Consider the following 21,383-nt stretch of genomic DNA (forward strand, 5'->3'; position numbering starts at 1 on the left):
CTGCAGCGTACAACAGTTGTTTTCTTTATGTAGCTCTCGTCTCATCTGTCCGAGTACTCGGCTCAGGAACACAAATGATTATAAAAAGATGGTGGACATCTTTGTTATTGGTTTCAGACCAGGCCGTGCTCTTTGTACCTCAATGATACTTCGCAGGGAAGCTTTGGCGAAAATAATCGCATCATTTCATTAGACTCTGGGTCTAATCTCACAGCCAGGACGAACAAAAATAAACTTACGTTCTTCAACAGGCTCAGGTTGGCTTCGACCTTCTCCGTTCCTGCCACGAGAGCTGCTGTTCCACTCCTTGATGACCTCCACCTCGTCACTGTCCGAGTCGTCGGAACCTTTCTTCCTCCCTTTTCCCTGCTTCTTTTTCCTGTTGGAAATGCAGAGCAGTGGAAGACACAAACGTCAGGTTGAGTTACTGATCCGAGATGTGAGAAAGTTAAGAAAGATGAGAGAGGTCAAAACGGTTTACAATCAAGAGGGAAAAAAGTACACCTTTTCTTTTCCTGTGGTACTAAAAGCACCCAAACAGACACAATGGGTTTCTCTATGTGAAACTGTAATAGGAAAAAATTTACTTTGCAGAAAACTCAACTATCAACTCTTCTTGAGTCAAATGTGAGCTATCCTGTCATAAATCTTTTTGGGCAGCAGAAAATTTATCCCAAACAGCAGCAAAGCTATAACACAATGGCTTGGAAAAAAAAAAGGATCAAATCAAGTCTAGATATCAACCTGACTGAAATTTTATCCTGGGACCTGAAAAGTGCTGTGCAGAAACAAAAGGCCACAACCGTCAATAAACAGAGGGACTGATAAAGTCGTACAGAAAACAGCTGGCATACAGCCATGACGGGGGAAAAAAGTGAATCCAACTTTACTTTTTTGCCTTCTCATCCTCCGAGGTCAGACTCATGGAGGATTCCTCAGTTTCTGAAGCAATGAATTCATCCATACTGTCTTCGTCGAAGTAACCCTGCACCGAAACGAGTCTCGTGTCAAACGTTTATAATGTGATGGTGTAGAAGAACACATGGGCAATTTGATCAGTCAGTAAAACATTTTCAATAGCTTCCCCACTGTCCGTGTGTGATTTGTACCCAGCTTTTAATATAAAATTGAATGCTCCTCTTTCCCCAGACGTACCCTGTTTTCTTTACTGATGTAGTCCAGCTGAAGGCACCAGGGATGGGTCCAGATCCTGCTGAGCATCTGGAAATCCTGGAAGAGTTTGGTTCCCGCTCGGCCCCGGCCCCCTTCCAGAGCATTCCCCACACCTGCACGCAAGGGGAGGGGGAAAGGAAAAAAAAAAGCACAAGCAGGAAGATGAATGCGTGTTCACCTCACATGCGGCATGATCTCAATCTGCTCACAAGCAAACAAACCAAAATGATTTTTATTTCCAGCCTAAAACTATAAACTCAAATTTCTTGTTCTGATTCCCCCCCCATTTCTTCTACGTCACAAGATGGCCTGCGGTGACCCCAGGAAGCGAGGGGTTACAGTTTACGGCTGAAATTGGCCTCAAGACCCCACTGTGAAGGGTCCACAGCCACAACATCAGCACTGAGGACATCTCAGCCTAACGAGCCGAGGCGCATACCACCAATCCCCCCCCACCGCATACCAAGCTCTCCTGTTCTTTGTTTTTGGTTTTGGTGTAAAACCTCTGGCCCCTACTTCAGCTAGATTTCTCTCCTTTTTTATGCTCCCACATCTCCCCCCTTTCCTCTGTTCCCCCTCTCTCTCCCAGAGCTCTTCATTAGGGAGAAACGTGGGAAAGTGGGCTTAAAACCTGCCTGCGGCACAGTGCCAGCTGCCACTTCAACTCTAATACATATATACACACACACACATACACGTCCTGGGCCACAATCTGACAGGGAAGTCCACTAAACTACTTAATGCATGACAAAAAAAAAAAAGAGAGAGTCCAGAAGGGCTTTCTGAAATCCCTCTCTTTGGAACTGACATCAGGTAAAGAGAACTTTTATTGGAAACACGACGCCTTGCAGGATCCTGCTGCAAAAGATTAAAAAAAGATTCCCAAACATCCTCACCTGTGAAGTGCTCCAGGTAATGTCTGTAGAGTTTGCACTGGAGCGGGGTCATTCTGATCGACAGCACATACTCGTGTTTGGGAGGCAGGAACTTGGTGAGCGCCGAGTAATCTTTCCTCTAAGCGGGAGAAGGAACAAAGCGTTATTCCAAGAGGTGAAAAGGAGAAAGGTCGAGCAGAGGCCGAGTCCGTTGGCTGAGGGCTTCCTTACCTGAACGCAGCCGGCCAGCATCTCGTAGAGGATGTGCGCCCTCTTCTTCATAATCCGGACGTCATGCAGCGTCGAGTCGGCGCACTGGCCGTTCTGAATGGGGTTAATGAAGCGGTTTCTGAACTCCTTGACCGACCCGAGCAAGTTTTCCTTGATGAAGTTCACCATGCAGTGGTCTGAAGAGGACACATTACATCTTGAATTAATTAAAATGCATTATTATTGAGCAAGCATTGAGGGGATAGTGGGGATTTATAGAAACATCAGGTTCAGTTTGAGTCGCCACCTGCAGCAGCAAGATTTTTACTTTTAATCCTCATGCAAAATGCTGAGAATTTTTTTCTTTTTAAAATCTCAATATTGGTTTCAAAGAAACAAAAATGTCTCACATTCAATGAGGTTGTTTTGCAGAGGTGTTCCAGTCAGGACGATCCTCCTCCTCGTCCTGATCGAGTTCATTGCTTTGGAGACAGCAGAAGCCTCGTTCTTCAGAATGTGGCCTTCGTCGCAGATCACCAAGTCTGGACCTAAAATTAGGACAATTATACATTATCAGCTTCACAGAGGCCTCTTTTTTTAAGCTACAGTAAAACAGAAAATCCTCAAATCCAGACCCAGAACAAATTTATGTTTAAGCCACAAAACAAACTATGGCATTGGGCACAAAATCACTGTAAAATTTGGAATTATGCCGAATATAGAAATTTGTTAGGAAAAGACAGAGAATTCGTACATAACCTCTGCAGGTGTCTAATTATCAACGGGTCATATCAAAACGGAAAGGAAGCAAATCAATGTTAGCCACAATTGCAGATGATTTAATAGTGATAAATGTGTTAATTTTAACTACCTAAGAGTTTTTTCTTTTACTTTATACTCATAAGTAAAGGAAAAACACTAACAAGTTTATTTTACAAAAACATTCAATTATTCTCAGTAAGTGTCTGGAACTTTAGACATTAACAAAATTCAGATTTTTATCTCCTAAAACAATGTGTTAAAAAATGACATTACAGCATCTTGTTGCACATTAAGTTCAGCTTCTTTTGCATAAATAAATTAGCTTATTTAGCCATGAAAAGTAATTAAGTTAAATCAAATTTAGCTAAATTCCTTGCTTTACTGCCCAAAATTAGAACAGATTATGGTCCAGAGTATTTTCAGGCCAATTCTGATAGCACTTTTCATGCAATTTTAATCAAAGGAATTTGCTTTGACCTCATTGTTAAATCCAATCTATACCTTAGAGAACCTCAGATTTAGATTACCCCACACCTCCATCCCAACCACCAACCTTCCAGCCATAATAAAGCCATAAGAGAATTTTTTTTTTTATTGTTTACACAAATTGTACCTGGATCCACAAGCGTTTTCTGAAACGTCTCTTTTAGCTTCTTGCTCTTGATGTTTCGTCCCTGCGTCAGATTTCTGTACATCTCATAACCTATGATCATAACGCCACCCGACTCCTGCCACTGCTGGAGAGCATAGGCTCGCTCCTGAGGCCTCTTAACTGTGGCTAGCTCTGTTACCTGTGTGGGAGAAATACACAAATCATCAAATATAGACATGTTTTTTGCCAGACTGACATCAGGAGCAAAAAAATTTAACAAACAGGAGCATTTCTTACCTCGAGGCTCTCCTCATCCTTCAGTCCCACCTGCCATTTCTCAAACTCATTGAGCCAGTTAAGAACAGTGTTGAGGGGACAAACCACTAGAGCTGTGCTAAAGTCGAGCTTTTCACAGAGCAGCAGGGTGTGGAGGAACGCCACCACCTACAGGCCAAGACGGGAATAGTTAAAAACGGCCAAATCGCACAGCTTCGGAGATAAAAACAGCACCTATCAGAGGTATTCTGTCTTGTGTATTTGCAATATGTAGCAATGTTGTAAGAAAAATGCAACTCTGGGAATTACTTGGAGAAGTTTCTGTGCAGCAGCTGAATGCAGTGCAACATTAACAACAAAGTCTCTGGCAATCTCACGCAGTGAAGATCACGTGTAAATGTTGGAGGAACAAACTGAGACACATTTAAATTTTCTTTATGTAAACAAACATCTTAAAGATACAAATTCGAATGTCCTGTAAGTGTAGCGTTTAACATCAGTGCAGCTTAGGTCAAATCCAGACAAATGAATCCATTTCTTACTTGTAGAGTTTTTCCTAGACCCATGCAATGAGCCAGGATGCAGCCAGAGCCTGCAGATTTCTGAATCTTTTTCATAGACTCGCAGCAGCAGTCCCACATAAACTGAACACCTGAAACCAAGCACAAGACTGAGTGGGAATTGTTTTAGACTGGCCTCAAACTCTCATTTTCATCCCAACGGCATTCACTTACCATCGACCTGATGAGGCTTGAGCTTTGTGACAAGGCTCTTGTGCACCTGAACCAGCGGCTCCTTGGTCTCTTCGTCTTCATCCAGGACCAGCTTGGTGGTGATGGGGCAGGCCACCTGGGAGGCTTCTTCTACTACAACCACCTGTAGGAGGATTACGGGAAGATAAAAATCTAATAATTAGAAAAAAGGTTTTCTAAGCCATTTTAAAAGGCTAATTAAACTATTTTAAGAAATTGACGGGACATGACTGGATTTTTTCCAAGACAGGTTCTGTTATGTTATCACTAATGTCTCCCCTGCCTGCAGAAGACTGGACTCAATCAGCTGATCAGGCAGATTGATACAACTAGTAATATTAGCTTAGCTCGAGCGTCGAGCTAAAACTGATGACAATTAGCCAACAACACCAAATATAGCTTCCTCTTGTGCAAGTGAGAATGGTGCTTTTAAAACATTTTTCAATTAAAGGTAAAGTGTAGAGGAAAATAGTTCATGGGCAACAACATTAACCATATTCCAAGTTTTTAAAAAACTGCAAAGTTTACGTACCAGTTGTTGTACCCACTGATCGGGTTAATGGCTATAAAAATGTAGACAATAGCGTCATATATTACTGAATTTTACCCAAAGAGACATTCTCACAAACATGTTTTTTCATATTGGATTTTGTAAATGTTCCCCACTTGTAAATTGTCCCTTGAAGCATGTTGTGCAAATTGATGAAAATGATTTTAAAAAATTTAAAAAAAAAGACGAACATGAAAAAATCTCATTCTTGCTTCTTTGTTTTCCATTTCCTACTGGGCCCAGTTTAAAAACCTTGATCTAAAAGGATCAAGAGGCCAAAAAAAAAAAACTCAGCATTTTTATTTATTTTTGCATGAGCATGAAATTAGTCATTCAACATAAAAATCTAATCTTGCTATGGTAAATGTCATAGCACACACCTTGTGTGTAAGGTTTGTTTTTCCCAAAACAGCAGGAACGTCCATGCTTACCTCTCTGAGTTTCTCCCTGAGCGCCTCCCTCTCAGCGATGCGTTTCCTCCTATCCTCTTCCTCCTTCAGAGCGTCTCTCGTCTCTGTCCTCAAGTTGTCGTCCTTGAGGATTTTGCGGATCTTTTTCCGGCCTTTGCGCCCCTCTCCATCCTCACCATCTTCCTCTCCGCTCTGTGAAAAAGGACATTAAGTTCAGCTCTTTGATCTCTAGCCCTCTGGTGCAAAGAGCTAGTCCTTTTTATCAGTAAAGGAGCAAACCCCAAGATCCATTTATGGGTCCAATAACTCTCAAAACACACTGCAGGGTAAGTTTAAAGAAAGTTTAGAAGCTCTGCATGACTTGACTAGTAAACTTTAGTTGAGTTTGCCTCCACCACAAAGTAATCCTTCCAGAAATAAGAAATTTTATTAGGCTGCATCTAAAACACCTTCTCGTTATTGCTGGAGGAGTCGTCCTGAACTTTGATTCTGCGTCGCTTCTTTTTCTGCTGTTTGTAGCTCCTCTGATTCTCATCTTCCTTCTTCTTTGCTGATCTACAGAAATAAAAACAGGAAGCATGTTTTTTTTTTTCTTTTATGTCCACCAACAGAAAACGGGTCTAAATCAACAGACCGCTTGGACAAGATCCCGCTTTCTCACCTGGTCTTTCGACGCTTGCTGTCCACCTCTGAGTCACTGACCTCCTCACTCATCCCCGACGCAGAACCAGACGCTGACTTCTCAAAGTCTGAGTCTTCAGAGTCGTCGCTGCCAACTGATTTATAACAACGCAACAAAGTCACTTACTGGTTTCTCATTTTGGGAGTCCTGTTAATAAAAGCCAGAATCTACCTTTACGTGAAGACTTTTTCTTGCTGCCCTTGCTCTTCTTCTCCTTGCTCGAGTCTCCAGATTCACCCTCGCTCAAGGAGAGCTTATGACGGAGCAATTTGTGCCGACTGCCGCGCTTCTTCACATCGACGTCAGACTCGGAGTCTTCTGTAAATTCATTGTCTTTCAGGACAGAAGAAAAGATTATCAAAGGATGGAAGGCAATTGGTCTTGAATAGTTCTGCACTTGCATATTTCAGTTTGTACTCTACCTTGTTCCTCTTCGTCGTCCTCTTTTCCTTTTTTAGCTTTCTTGGAGGATTTCTTTTTTGCGTCTTCCTCTTCGTTGTCAGAGGAGCTTTCTGCTCCTGAAGAGTAACTGGACTTTATTTGTGCAAGAAGCATTTTCTTTGCAATCCTTTGAGAAAAAGGGAAAGAGAGAAACAAAAGCCCCATTAAAGATGTCGTGCATTTTATCAATCAAAATGAGCACAAAGTGTTTTTAGATCCACAAACTATCAAAGTTCAAAGTTGAAACATAGTTAATCGGTTGGTTTAAAGTAAGTTAGAGCAACAACTAAATGCATTTTTAATGAGCACACATTTCCCTAAATGAAGAGAGTACTTGCAGACAAATTAGTCTGAGCACCTGAGCTCCACTTAGTTATTTGTTGATAAAAATGGAAGAAAAAAAAACAACAACAAAAAAACACACTTACTGAAATATTAAGATTACAAAATTCTGCAGCAGAGAAGCTGTTTGGGTTTCAACCAGTTAATGCTGCCTAACTGAAGGAGTCTGGGGAAATAAATTATTCTTCAGCATGCGAGTGTCTAAGGTTTAAATAAACCAATAAACCATCAGAAGCAGAAGCACCCAACTAATAGGTTTAACATTTCTACTTAACCTGTAGCCTCAATTAGAAGCAGCTCTGCCCGTTTTCATTCCTCTGATTTTGTCACAGTGCAACTAGAAACTTCAAAACATTTTATTTGTGTTTTATACAACAGACCAACATAAACTGGTGCATAATTATGGAATGGAAAGAAAAATGATGACTTTCAAGACAGGTAGCAACGTCTACAAGGTTTGAACATTCAGGGTATCCTAAGTGTGTAGAAAAAGACATACCCCGTTACTTTGATACCCATACCCATAAATAAAATCCACTGCGACTAATTCCTTCTCAAGTTACGTAATTAGTAAATGGAGGTCAACTGTGTGTAATTATTAAATATCTTCGATTAGGCCCGTCATGATAAATTTTTCTGAGCGATTGTCTAAAAAATGATTGCTATAAACGATAATATTGTTTCAAGACCTTTTGACACCCGTTTCATGGAAATGACTAATAATGCTTGCCATTTTCTGCCATAGATAAATACACTTTATTTTCATAAGAACACATAACACTGGAACTAAAACTAAATTAAAAAACAACCAAAAACAAAATGGATTCTCAGTCTCCATTAACAAAAAACGTACTTGAATAAAAACTAATCAACATAAAGCCAAAGTGAAAATGAATACTGCATTCAACCAAAAGAGTGCAGATTATGAAGTCTGTATACTATATTGCCCTTCAGTAATCACTAGATTTAAATAGAGAAAATGGGCACATCCGACTACCTAATGCAGTAGTTCACACTACGCCATTTTTTTGCCCCTATTTTCCCCTTACGATAATCTTAGATCGTTGGCCAATCTAAGATTGTCGCTGGTGATTTTGTAACAGATCATCCTGCAGTGTATGGTGTGTTACGGTGGATCGTCGTGGCCGCTCAGATCTAAATCAGAGGTTTTCCCCGACTTGGAGTTTAACGCTGAATGTGACAGGTAGCCAATCAGAAAGCCTGGATTCTCCTCCGTGCTTCCTGAGGGGAAATTACGGAGGGGAATCCCAAACAGCTGAAACGGCGCAACCGACATCGGAGATGATTTGTGGAAACAACATTAATGTTTATTCAATATTTCGTGCAAAGAATATAGTAATGACAAGGAGAGGAGTTGGAGCCAAATTGCTACCGCAGTTGATAGGTTATAATGATTTTCATTCAGTCAGAACTTTACGTTGACTCTATCCACATGCATTGCAGGTAGATTCTAGTAAAGCATTGATTAATACCTGGTTTTAAAATGAATTAACTGGACTTGTATGTCTTGCCCAGGTGGCTGGACACCACACAGCACGATGACAAACCCGATCAAACTGTTATGCCTAGGATTTCTGTCGGCTAAGGTGTGGTCTCTCAGGTTTTAAAAACGGGCCGACAGTCGGCCGAAAACTCGTGTAGGGAGCTGGACATTATACAGAGGAAATGAGGAAGGGAGGGTCAGTGGAGAGCACCGGAGTTGAGCCTTTTTTCATTCAGTGTCATCAACAGAAAGAAAAAAAGGCAGGAAGAGACGATAAATAAAATGAGGTCGATAGGTTTAATTTATTGTGCGATGAATTGATTTATCGTTTATCGCGACAGGCCTATCTTTGATGCATTTCCCCAGTACCTGTTCTCAGGGTCGTCGTCGTCGTCTTCAAAAACTTGAGAATCGTCTTTAGTGTCTACCTCGTCTCCTAGCAACGAAACAAAAAACAGCATTATTTCCCAATAAAGGGGGACTAAAATCACGACATCTCTGTAAAAGAAAATGAACAGTTTTAGTGCAAACCGGAGAGGCTCTATGAGACTGAAAGAAACTTTCTGGAAACTGAAAGCAGCGATATGAAAAGGCTTCGTCTTTGCATATTAGGAGAAACCAAATGTAAACATTTCTACACTGAACAACTTTACCTGAGGACTGATTGAAGACTCCACTGCCTCCAAGTACATTATCCTCCACAATGGGTTTGATCTTTTGCTGGTCACTATCCTCTCCGGAGTCGCCTCCAGCCTCCTCCTCTTCCTCCTCCTCCTCCTCAGATGAAGATTGTAGCTTGGAGGCAGCTTTTGGGCTCCTTCCCTTCCGCTTCTTTTCATAAGATCGCTTCTGCTTCTTATCAGACAAGTCTTTTCCACTGCCCTTGGAGTTCTCCTGTTTCTTGACGCGGCTAGACCTCCTCCTAGCAGTGACTGCTTTGCTCCTACTCTCCACATCTGAGTCAGAGTCCGAGTTGTCCGAGCCGGCTTGTTTCTTCTTCTTCTTGGACATCTTCTTGTTTTTACTCTCTCCACCTGAATCAGAGTCCGAGTTGTCTGAGCTGGCTTGCTGCTTCTTCTTCTTGGACGTTTTCTTGTTTTTACTCTCTCCATCTGAATCAGAGTCCGAGTTGTCTGAGCTGGCTTGCTGCTTCTTCTTGGACGTTTTCTTGTTTTTACTCTCTCCATCTGAATCAGAGTTCGAGTTGTCTGAGCTGGCTTGTTTCTTCTTCTTCTTCTTGGACGTCTTCTTGTCTTTATTCTCTGCATCTGAACCTGAGCTTTCGGACTTCCGTTTGCGTTTGGTTAGCGTCTCTGCGTCCTTTGAGGACGTGTCTGATTTGAAGAGACGCTTTTTAGTCGTGCTTTCCCGTTCCTCGTCCGTGCTGCTGTTGCCTGTTGCAGCTTTCTCCAGTAGAACAGGAGGAACTTCGTCTGAGTCAGAGTCTTCCGATGTTTTTGCTGAACGTTTGGTCTCTTTTTTAGTGTTACTGGGTTTCTTTGATAGCTTGACCCTGGCCTTGCTGTCTCCGTCAGATTCTGACTCAGAGGAGTCCTTCTTGCCTTTATTTTCTCCTTGCTTCCTTAAAGGAGTGGTCTTCACCCTACTGGAGCGGCGGGTCGGTGGTGGGCTATCAGCTTCTTCTGCTCTACTAGAATCAGAGTCTTTCTTATCCTTGTCTTTTTCCTTACTCTTGCTCGACTGTTCTGTGTTTTCTTTGTCCTTTGACCTAGAGGACCTAGAACTGCTGCTTTTGACAACTGGTACAGGAGTCAGTTTGACTATCAGGTTCTTAACTCTGGGTTGGGGGCATTGAGTTTCTGGAGGATGCTCATTTGACTTTGTATCCACGTCTTTCGCTGAACTGGTATCAGTCTGTGAGAGCATGGAGGAGTCAGCGAGACTCTCCACCATCTGGAAAAGCTCCTCAGGAACTGAAGGAGGAACAGACATAATGTCGTGATCCAGGGACGTTTCAGCAGTAGACACTGGCTCACCGTCAAAGACCTCGCTCTTAATTGTCTTTTTGGGGACGCTTGTTTCTGTTTGGTGGTCTTCCATTTCAGGCTTATTGGACACTTCGTCTTCTGACTTCATGTCCTGCTGGTTATCCAACTCTTTCACCCCTTCGTCCATCGTTTCTGTTTCATCAACTGAATCTGTTTCATTTGACGGCTTTTTGGGCGACTCTTTTCTTGAAACCTCTATTTCGTTAGGCAGCTCTTCAACCGTTTCCATCTTACCAACTAAATCTCCTATACTGTCCTGCTCCTTTGACACCTTTTTGGTTTTGCCAGATTTACAGACTGAATCATTCTCATTAGGCGGCTGCTTAGACTCCTTCATTTCTTCTGCGTCACAAATTGGCTTGACTTCATTAAGCTGCTCACCGTCCTCACCAGGAAGTGAATCTGCAGAACAATCCATCTCATTGTTTTCTGCAGGTTCCACAACATTGCCAGTCTTTCTCACATGTTGCCCTTCGGTACCATTCTGCAGCTCCATGTTTCTGAACTCAGGCTTCAAAGCCTCTTCCAAGGCATTGTGGGCTTTCCTCAGATCTGAGAGCACCGCCTTGAAGGCTTTCAAATGTCGATACCTGATGGTGGCGTCTGCCTGGTCGTCGGTCGCCTGCTGGATGAACTGAATGAAAGTGTTATTTAACCCAGTTGTAGTTTCAACAAGCTTCTTTGTCTTCTTGATTAGATCTTTGGGTATCTGCAGATTTTTATAGGAGAACGTCATGGTCCCCAAGCCTTCACTGTGTTCTTTCCCATTTGCGATTGCTTTCTGTTCCTTGGGGGATTTCTTCTTCTCTTTCTTGCCTTCACGCTCCTCAGCTTTATCTGTTTTTCTTTGCTTCATTTCCACTTCCTCTTTTCTCTGCATGATGCTGTGGCAGTTAGAGACCAGATCCTGGAGGGGCTCGGACCGGCACACGTAGCAGTGCCACTTGGAGTTCTCATCCGTGATGTTGGACAGTTCCTTCCTGCCCAGGTTGCGCAGTATGCACTTCTTGCAGAAAGCGTTGTTGCAGTAGTCACAGCAGATTAGCTTTCCACCCTCAGCACACCATCTGAGGACAAAGTTAGACAATATTTCAAGTTAAACAGTGAATACTTTTATACATGTTGCTTTTAAAGCTTTTTTTTTTTTTTTTGAAAGATCTAAATACAGACGATTCGGTAGAAGCCAGACTCATAAAGGACTATTCCATTCTAAAATATTTTCTACACCCAGACAAGGATTTGGCTCATGCAAATATGTTCAGCAGCTTGAATTGCATTAGATTGCTACAGTTGTTATATTATTAGCCATGAATTAGCAAAGGCTTGTGTACTGATCATTACTTCACTATCCAGTAGCTGATGGAGCTCAGCAGATGCTAATTTTTCTGCGTTAATTTGAAAACTACCTTATACTATCCAGGAGGCCTACTACTTCACTGCTGCAGATAATGTTACTTTTCTTTTCCCAAACAGTGTCGGTTCCAGTACTACCAATACTAGCATCTAGGCTATATAGTCTGTCTCGCAGGCAAAACAGGTTTGCTAAAAAGCTGCAGAAATATGAAGACAAAAGAACAATTGACATGTCAGGGAGAAAGTGGTGGAAAAGTTTAAAGCAGTATTATTTTACTACCACTTCACAAGTAGGCACTGCTTTGTGTTGGTCTATCAAATTAAAGTCTCAATTAAATACACTGAAGTTTGTGGTTGAAATTAAAAGGTCACGGGGTGTAAATACTTTCGCAAGGCATTGAGACGCATCTGTTAAATTCTGTGTAAGAGGAATTTTAGAAAGTATATTTAATTGTTTGTACAACCTGAAAAAAAGTATTTACTTTGCCTCTTGCAGCTGTAGTTAGATTTATGTAAAGAGGTTATTGTATTTTTACTCTGCTGGAATTTAGGGAGCGTTTGAGATTAGGAGAAAGCTCCCACCTATTTTCAAGGTTTCGAAGGTCGTCTAATAGTTACACTGCTGCTGATTCGAGCCAGAAATGTTGGTTATCAAAATCCTTTTAAGAAGCCGCCAGCATTAGAAAGTAGTAGCTGTTCAGTTATAGCAGAATGGACTGAACAAGCACAGAGCTGGTCACATAATTCTTGCTGTTCTCATTCTTGCATTCACCCATCTCTGCTTGGCAACTAAGAATGACAGTTAATTAGACAAAAGTCCGTTTTATTTTTATTTTTTTTCTGTTAACATTCAGATTTTTTTTTTTTACTTCAGCATGTCACAAAACAGTTTTCTTTCGGTTGTCTCCACCTGCATTGCTCATCCATCCCATCAGAATCCCGGCCGATGTCATCGCTTGTGTAGTATTTGAAACATGACTGCAGAAATAGAAATGAACACAATCAGCAATCCGTAAACAGTACAAATATTTAAGAAGGTCACTGAGATGAAGTTACATTTTAATACCTTGCAAATGAGTACTTTGAGCATAGGATGCTCGTACACAGAGTTGCGCTGAAATTGGTTTACTTGTTTTCCGCAGGCTGTGCAGTTAACTTTCTTCTCCAGGGTATCATCTGTGACCAGCAAATTAAGTAGTTTCTTATTTTTTTCTAATATTAATGTATCAGATTTATGTTCAAACATTTGGATAAAAGCAGAAGATCACCTGTTTTTTTCTGTTTGAAATCCACTCTGAGCTTCATGGCACCTTTGCTTTCATTCCCACTCGGTTTTATCACTAAAGTGCCTGAGAAAATGAAACGGCAGAAATGCAAAGATTGCACTTCATTCCAGCTGCAGCAGAACTTACAATGAGTCCAACTCACACTGCACAGCTCTTACCTTTAGATCCGCTGCCTGTGTTACTGTCAGAAGTGGCTCCTTCGTTTTCGCTGTTAGTCGAGGCGTCAGAGTCTTTCTGTTCTGTGTGCTTTGTTACATTGGTGGGCTTCCTAAATTGTGTGTAGACATGCATCTTTAGTACTTTAAGCAGTATCTGTACCATCAAAATACAACAGCAAAATAAAAGCCATATTCATAAATTAAAAGTGAGTTTCTAACCTCCTGCTTCGAGAAGAAGACGGTTTCATGCTTTCTGATGAGCTCCCAGGCTGCAAGGAAACCAGGATTTATTTTAAGTTTATAAACAATGAAAAATATGTTTGCAAGTGTTCAAACTTACAAACGGCACACTCACCTCCTCTCCTTTCTCTCCCATTTGATCTAGGTTTGATTCGGAAGAAGCCAGACTCATTTTACCTGGAGAGACATCAGACATTTTTGTGAGCTCAGTGATAACACATAATGCATTCAAGTCACCAAAAACAATGCAGCTAATTTATATTCCTCATCAGATGCAACAAATCTAAACTTTGCAGCACACTCTTTCCTTTAATGACAAAATGAAAGAAAACTGGATAAAAGTTGGACAACTTCAGAATTGATAGGTCGGGTTTTAAGAAAAGTGAAATCAGTATCAATTAGGAATGGCCTGATCAGTGAATCCCTTGTTGTTTTTTTTGCTTGTTTTACACTTTCACTAGCCTGGTTAAAAAAAAAAAAAAAAAACTGGCCCCTTGAGCTATGCTTTGATTTGGGAGATGAAAATTGAGCAGACTTGCATAAGAAAGCAATTCCCAAATTTAGCAAACAAACATCCATTTCCAACATAAAATTAGCAGCAAACAAATACACGTGTTTCATGTGACCAAGTCAAGTTTAGAAACAAACTAAATAAATTTAAAAATGACAATAAACTCGAAGTTACAGGGACCACCTACGTGTCAAACCTTATAAAAACTGCTTATAAAAATTTAAAATCAAATCCCTCGGTTCCAAGTTTGACTATAATCAGAAAGATGTTATATTCTACATATAGGTCAAGTTTCTACTCAGCGTCTTAAAGTAGAAAATACTTGAGACGGAGGCCCATCACATTTTGTTTACCATCAACCTACTTTGCATGCCATTAGATGAGAGTGACTATCGCTCAGTTTCAAGATAAAAAATGTAAGTGTTATGATTAAAATTTAAGTTCAAGCCTGGTTTTCTGTTCTTCCGTCGTCTGCGGCTTATTCATCTCCAACTAAACCATCTCCCAGTTTTGACAGCCCAGAAACTCATGACTATCGTGACGTCGAGTCAATTTGCGGGTTTAGCACTTGGTTAAGACTGAAAACAGAATTTCCTTGGCTCATTTGAGACTAGCACGATTGCATTAGTGGTTCTGCATGCAAGGTCCTGTGCATGGGCATCCATTCAGGCCTTCATTTCCTTTATGTGGACATAACATGATACGAACCCGCGCCCTGCAGCCTGGAACTACCGTGTAGCATCCACACTTATTAGCTATGCTGCATTAAGCTGTCGACATTGCAACACAAATCCAGACATTTCATTAATAATTTATGTTAAAACGTCTTTTGCTGTATTAAGCTACACTTCGGGTATATGCATGTAAGCATTCAACCCTCCATGTCTGTGGACTTCAATGTTGCCGGCTGCGCAGCTAACGGTTAGCGCACAGTTAGCCTAGCGTGCTAACTAGCATCAAGGCTGCCATGGCCCGGCTTGCTGCTAACGAAGCCAACACAGTAATCAATGCAACGATGGCTCGTCTAAAACAAACAGTATAAACAACCTCCATACCTGCTTTCAGCAGTCGTCATTTCCTGACGTACGGCAGCGAGGTATTGTTTTACTTCAGAAAACCCCGGTCAACCCAACGTACTAAATTTCGATGGTGTGGAAGCTAAAATTTAGGGCTAAAAGCCGAAATAACTCCGCTAAGAAGAAACAAAGCAAGTGACCATCTTGCCGGATGACTGTGGACGCAGTAAAATGGCGCATCCAGTCTCAACCGCGCGAGTATTCCTATTGGCTGGCAGCGTCAGGGCCTCTGAGGATGTGATTGGCTGAGCCCAAAGGAAGCAAAAGCTTCCAGGGAAAGTAGAGCAAAGATGATAGTGTTGCTTGGTTAAGGAAAGTCCATTTATCACATAATAAACTGACAATAGACTAATGAATCAAGCCAGACTTCGCAGTAGTTTCTCAGTCCTCCAGACTTAACAACGGCATTCTTTCATGGACATATCATGCCCAGTCTTTGTCTATTTTTCTATATTGTTTTTAGACTTACACCCAGTGATCTGAGATCCTCAACGTGCTGGAAGCCCCCATTCAATCTGAGAAACCCATTGCTAAGACACCAGCTAACATAACTATAATTAGCAAATCATGTATTTTCACCTTGTTGATGGAGAACTGAAAAATTACTCACTTTTGCTGAAGGTCATGTTTTACGCAGATACAAGCCACATTAATAGTCCTACAGATTTACAGTAAAAAAATAAAATAAATAAAAACCTGGAGTAATTTTGTAACTTAATCAGTGGTACCATATATTATACACACACACTCACTTTACATTGCAATGCTTTTTACTAGTAATCATCTACAGATATAGACACTGCAAAATAGATAAAATATCGTCATAGGTGAAATTCTATTCTATTCTGTTATATTACTGATGATTCATAGGCTCATAAAATCCCCCACACCCCTGTCAAAATATTCAGTTTCTGATGTAACATGATAAACTTTTCAAAACATACAATGTGACATTTATCATGTGCAATTCTCCTGGAAAATAGAAATTTATTAGAAAGAAAAAAAAAATTGAAAAGTTACATGCTTTTGTAGCATGATTACACACACACACACACACACACACACACACACACACACACACACACACACACACACACATGCGGTTTTTTGATCCAACTTCAGATTCAAGTCTTCTAGATAGCTCACATCTCAACCTCTTTTCTTATTCACAATCTCTCATCAGAGAAAATCTGTGACCTTCCCTCGGTTTTTCTTTTGAATGTAGCAGGCCAGAAACTTCATTAAGCCGTTTTTCAATGTATTTTTGAAGCAGGGACTCACAGACATGCTGAAAATTTGATGTTTTTTTTTTTTTTTTCCTTCACATTTCAAGCTCATTTCCACAGGTATGGGTCAAAACTGTTTTGACTTTTAACCTGCTCCATCTGAAGAAAAATAACCCTAAATAAATCTGTCCCCACCTATGGGTATGGTCTTTTTGGTGATGTTCAGTGTTGTTTCTATGCCAAACTCAAAGTTTGGAGATTGTTGCCCAGAAGTTGAGCTTGTTTCCCTCTAAACATAAAACATTCTACATGTGTGCACACAAGCTTTTGATCCTGTCTGCTTAATTTTTGCAAACTTTATCAAACGGGTCACTGCGGCCATTTTATTTTTAACATTTGTTCTTTTAACATGTTTTTTCTTTAGTTAGCTTGGAAATGTCAAATTAAAGGTGGAAAAAGTTTTGAAATATATTAATCATGGTCTATTTTTATGGCATCTTGTCAGAGGTGTGTCCACTCATTTTGCCATAACTGGGACTTTCCCCTTTTTTTTGTTACTTTTTTTTATTTGTGTGACAGAAAGACCACGATAAAGCTTGTAAACTGTATGAGCAATTTGTAAACAAAAATACAAAGAAGAAAAAACTTTTATGTCACCCATACAAACAATCTTCTAAAAAAATGTCTTTTCGGAAACATCTGAAAAACAAAGAGAGAGAAATTCATCTGAGCTCTTCATTTTCCAACCTTTTATGTAATCAAAGACAGACATTGCTAAATTTACGAATAAAAAATTATTGAACACGTACCCTTTTATCTTTGAAATAGAACTTCAATGGAAAAAAAGATGTTTCAGGCCAAGAACTTGGGATGACTGTCTAAAGATGTTTAATGATCCCAAACATCACATGATTTGATAAAATTTGATTGGAAATACATGCCTACATGCAGTGTTTGGTGCCTAATTTTTTAGAACTGCTCTGTCTTTTTAGAAGTTCATTAATATTGAAAGTCCTCGAAAGATCATTTAGGTAAACGATAATATTAACTCTTTCTAAAGGCTCTAAAACAAAACCCAGAGGAATCCCACAAATAAAGTGTGTTAAATCCTAAATTCATCATCTTAGAAAATTATAATATTATACAACACTGAATAAAAAAAGGCCTTTTTAATGTACAAAAATATGTAATTGCCATATTACAGCCTATACAATCGTAGAGACTGGATCAATGCCTAGAAGACAATCACTGACATTTCAGACAAATGAAGGCCACTAGAGGTCATTGCAAAAAAAAAAAAGCTGTTTTCTCACTTAGTGATGTATGCAAACATATTCATGTAAAGTTGATAACCACAAGAAGGAATGTCAATGAACATCCACTCAAGTAGTATTTCGTAAAGTTCTCCAGGAGCGCACTGAGGTTGAGGTCAGCATTTCAAGAGCCACAGCGTACAGACGATCCTATACAAAAAGGCTGAAAATGTCACATTCCTTGTGTCAAGCTACTCCTAAAACAGAGACAATGCCAGCAGTGTTTTACCTGGGTTGCTGTCCAAGACAAGTGAGGGAAAATGATGACATTCATCCAAGGAAGAAGGACTTTGAGGTATCTGAAATACTGAGGACAACTCTTCTGGATGCCCAAGACTTTGATTTTGATGAAGGAAAATTTCAGGTAGGGAAATGTACAACAAAAATTGAACCAAAAACTACGCTTCCTCCAAGTTAATTCATGACTTGAAAAGGGAAGGAAGTGAACACCTGTTAAGGCCCCTGGTCTCCAGAGGCTGTGCAGTCTCTTTGTTTTTGCGGATTCAGGTGTGGTAGCACACTAGTCTACACACTGGCTGCCGGAGGCTGAAGGGAAGCGACCCCATTGGAGCAGCAGAAAATCACCAACCCAATCAGACGACGATGAGGTCTACCTGCACCCTATAAAGCGCTCATGAAATCAGCTTTAGGAAGAGGCTTTGTGCAGCTGACTGCCACTTTGTTTGTTAGCCGTTTTGAAGACTGTTTAGAGCGGCTTTGGAGTATTTTTGTACTGCTGACCCACTTTGCTCTGTTAGCAGATTGATTCTGAAACTGACTGACTAATTCAATCTAGAAGCTTCTGTTTGGGAAGTTTGGTGCTCCTGTAGTGTTTCCTTTTGAGTTGTTTTTAGTTTTAGACTGATATGTTTGGTTACTTAATTGCTGAAGCTACACTTGACTGCTCCCTTACTTTCCCCCCTTTAGTTTTGTCAGTCCTGTTTTTGAATATTAATTGGGTCCAAGTGTACTGTTTTGTTTGAAACACTTCTTTGTAATAAACCATTTTAAATTCCACCTTTTATTTTTCTCTGTAAACATTTTTACGTCGCCACTCCCTGAATCCTTAGACCTGGAGTCGTAACAGCATCTTTACTCCCTTAAAAAATTATCCTATTTACTCAGATTATACTGGTCTGGAATTAAAAATCGCTTCTTTTTTAAAAAGATATTGTTGGCTCTAGTGGCCTTTACTTGAGAATAGTTCAACCGGAAACAGGGAAATGAGAGAGAGGGAAGACATGCGGCAAATGTCACCAGGCCAGGAATTGAACCTGTGACCACTGCCACGAGGACTAAGGCCTCAATACATGCTTTGTCCCTGTGCCACCACAGCACCCCAGAATTAATAATTGCTTGATCTGAAACATTTAAGTTTGGAAATAAAGAAAAGAAAAGTGAATGCACTGAATTTCGCAGCCTTCAGTCAATAAATGTTTAGACGGCTTTTTCGTCCTGTCCTATGTCATAGTCTTAGACAAACTGTAGTAGGTCTTGATTAATTTAACATTCGCCTCCAGATGGAGCTCAAACTGTTGCCACCCGGTGCTGCAAAAGTGCACGTATGCTTTATCAGAAGTGGTGGAGTGTGGTAAGGTAGATGTTAGATTTTGCAAAGATATCTAACATCATAGTTTCAGGTCATAGTTTCAAGCTCCAGTCAGACTGATTGGCCCCTTTGCTTTCGATGTCAATCAGTTCAGGCTGGCTTCTATTTCCAGCTTAACAAAAAAGCAATGAAGTGTTGCAACTTCAGCTAGGTAATAATCATATTAGTAGAATACTTGTGTTTGACTTTACGTTCTTTTTTAATTGTTGGATATCTTTCATCTACTAATATTTTGTGCACAGCATGAAATATTGCTGCACCCTAACAACAAAAGGCAGTTCCCCAGGTGTAGAAGTATGCATAAACTGACACTAACAGGAATTTTTTTCTTCTGTCACATTTTCCTTTTACTAATGCGTGGGCTCAAGTTAAAGGTTTGCCTCTAATTATTTCCCATGTGCCTACACACCAGTCATTTTGTCATGTCACACAGGAAAAGAATGTCTTACTTTAGTAATAAACTAATAATATCTCATCGTTTCATTAAAGTTGTTCGTTGAATAATTGTCACATGATTAGTTTGTTTCGTGGTGTGTGTGATCTGGCTTTAGTAGATCAGTGTGAAAAACCTCAAGAGGAACTTCATTCAATTTCTCATACAAGCAGTGCGTTTTAGGTCATTTTGCATATCTACATGAAGGTGGTCATTGGTTCCTGAACAGCAGAAATTGGAGGCGTAAATTTCTTGGTAAATATAAAATTCTATAGTGGAAAGTAAGCAAGCCAGATAAGATGTCTTCATCATCCTGTCCCAATTTGGTGTTTCCCTTTCTGACGTTGCCGACCACAGTGCTGTGACACAGATATAAGCACCAGTATTGAGAGTACGCAGGAGAATCGAGTTCTTCTGCTGAACCTGATAGAGCTGACTCAGTAGCTCCTTTAGAGACAGACATGAACACCTCTGGGTTTCAGTGCTCCGTATTCATTGGTGTGATGATGGTCGTGGCGGTGTATTCAGCATCAGTGCACAACCGTCCACCAGACAAAGATGAGCGTGTCATTCTGCTGCGCCGCATTGAGAATGCAACTAACCATCTGTTACACCAGGTAAGAATACTACAAATCACTTAATAGTTTATTTTTTCAGGTCTGCTTGACAATAAGCAATCATGTTTTTATTTTAGAAACTACATGGATGGGTGCCAAAGGTTTATAATGAATTGTGTACGGTATGTGGAAAATGTAAAATTTTTAGATGGCTGTATTTGTGTCACAGTGGTCTTTGACATCTTTAAACTTTTACCCATTTAGTCCTGATGCAACATACAGATTAATGACAAAATGAAAAAAGGGTTTTAATTCCCTCTAAATATAAGATTTTACAATTCTCAATTTAACAAATAATGATGCTGAAATCTGTTGTCTTTATCTAAGAAAAATAAGTTTAGAACCTCATTTTTACACTCCTTTTCGTTTGATCTGAATGAGTTAAGATGTAAAGACCACGAGTGATTCTCTAAGTCTGAACTCTGTTGGCTACTTTTAACAGTGATTTTTATACTTTATAGGCCCACTTCTTCTGCTTGGCAGATAAGGTTGTGGAAACGAATCTTACTCAACCCAAGTTTATAGGCCTAAAGAAGGCCCTGCATGAATACAACAAGGTACAGAATAATTAGCATTCAATCTGAACAAGATTCAAAGAGCTTTTTTCCTAAAGTTACTTTACGAAAACTGAATGTTTTTTTTGGAGCTAAATTTGTCGAATTGATTTTGTTTCAGACAATTATGGCCCACTGTCAACTGGACAATGAACTGGATGACTATCAACTAAAAGAGTTTGTTCGGAATGTGAACAGATGCGCAACTCTTCTCCTAAATCATACCAGATGAAGGGACCCCATGAAGAATTATGCACCTTAAGTTATTTAATATATTATATTTATTTTTTTATATTTATATTTGTAATTCAAGTGCCTTTAAAAAAAATACATGAATAAATCAAAATGTGATAAATGTGTTATGCAAGCCTTTTTTCAATCTTTAGATTAAGCCAGACTAAGATCTTTAAACGAACAGACATAATTTTA

At 40.1% G+C, this 21,383-nt stretch overlaps 1 protein-coding gene and 1 long non-coding RNA gene across 3 annotated transcripts in view; one reads left to right on the forward strand and one right to left on the reverse strand.

Annotated features, from left to right (window-relative positions):
- The window catches only part of atrx (ATRX chromatin remodeler), a 34,357-nt gene extending 18,975 nt beyond the window's left edge, over positions 1–15,382 (reverse strand). For both annotated transcript variants that reach the window (XM_008420065.3, XM_008420063.3), the window contains exons 1-24: positions 15,182–15,382; positions 13,731–13,792; positions 13,595–13,644; positions 13,376–13,485; positions 13,200–13,280; positions 12,998–13,107; positions 12,842–12,909; positions 9,223–11,645; positions 8,939–9,005; positions 6,705–6,850; positions 6,454–6,615; positions 6,262–6,376; positions 6,050–6,155; positions 5,622–5,792; positions 4,623–4,764; positions 4,431–4,540; positions 3,910–4,056; positions 3,634–3,811; positions 2,669–2,806; positions 2,280–2,455; positions 2,070–2,187; positions 1,156–1,286; positions 891–985; positions 240–379 (exon numbers count right to left, since the gene is read on the reverse strand). In XM_008420065.3, coding sequence (XP_008418287.2) covers positions 240–379; positions 891–985; positions 1,156–1,286; positions 2,070–2,187; positions 2,280–2,455; positions 2,669–2,806; positions 3,634–3,811; positions 3,910–4,056; positions 4,431–4,540; positions 4,623–4,764; positions 5,622–5,792; positions 6,050–6,155; positions 6,262–6,376; positions 6,454–6,615; positions 6,705–6,850; positions 8,939–9,005; positions 9,223–11,645; positions 12,842–12,909; positions 12,998–13,107; positions 13,200–13,280; positions 13,376–13,485; positions 13,595–13,644; positions 13,731–13,787 — 5,041 coding nt within the window. In that variant the 5' untranslated portion in view covers positions 13,788–13,792; positions 15,182–15,382. The remainder of the gene's footprint in view (positions 1–239; positions 380–890; positions 986–1,155; positions 1,287–2,069; positions 2,188–2,279; positions 2,456–2,668; positions 2,807–3,633; positions 3,812–3,909; positions 4,057–4,430; positions 4,541–4,622; positions 4,765–5,621; positions 5,793–6,049; positions 6,156–6,261; positions 6,377–6,453; positions 6,616–6,704; positions 6,851–8,938; positions 9,006–9,222; positions 11,646–12,841; positions 12,910–12,997; positions 13,108–13,199; positions 13,281–13,375; positions 13,486–13,594; positions 13,645–13,730; positions 13,793–15,181) is intronic.
- A 1,626-nt stretch (positions 15,383–17,008) lies between these two features.
- On the forward strand, positions 17,009–21,309 carry LOC145553023 (uncharacterized). Its single transcript, XR_014089198.1, has 4 exons — positions 17,009–20,400; positions 20,478–20,522; positions 20,862–20,957; positions 21,076–21,309. It is a non-coding gene; the product is annotated as an uncharacterized LOC145553023 (long non-coding RNA).
- Positions 21,310–21,383: the final 74 nt, after the last annotated feature.

Source organism: Poecilia reticulata, chromosome 10 (genome assembly GCF_904066995.2).
Source record: "Poecilia reticulata chromosome 10, P_reticulata-male-v2, whole genome shotgun sequence".
In the NCBI taxonomy this organism is placed as follows: Eukaryota; Metazoa; Chordata; class Actinopteri; order Cyprinodontiformes; family Poeciliidae; genus Poecilia; species Poecilia reticulata.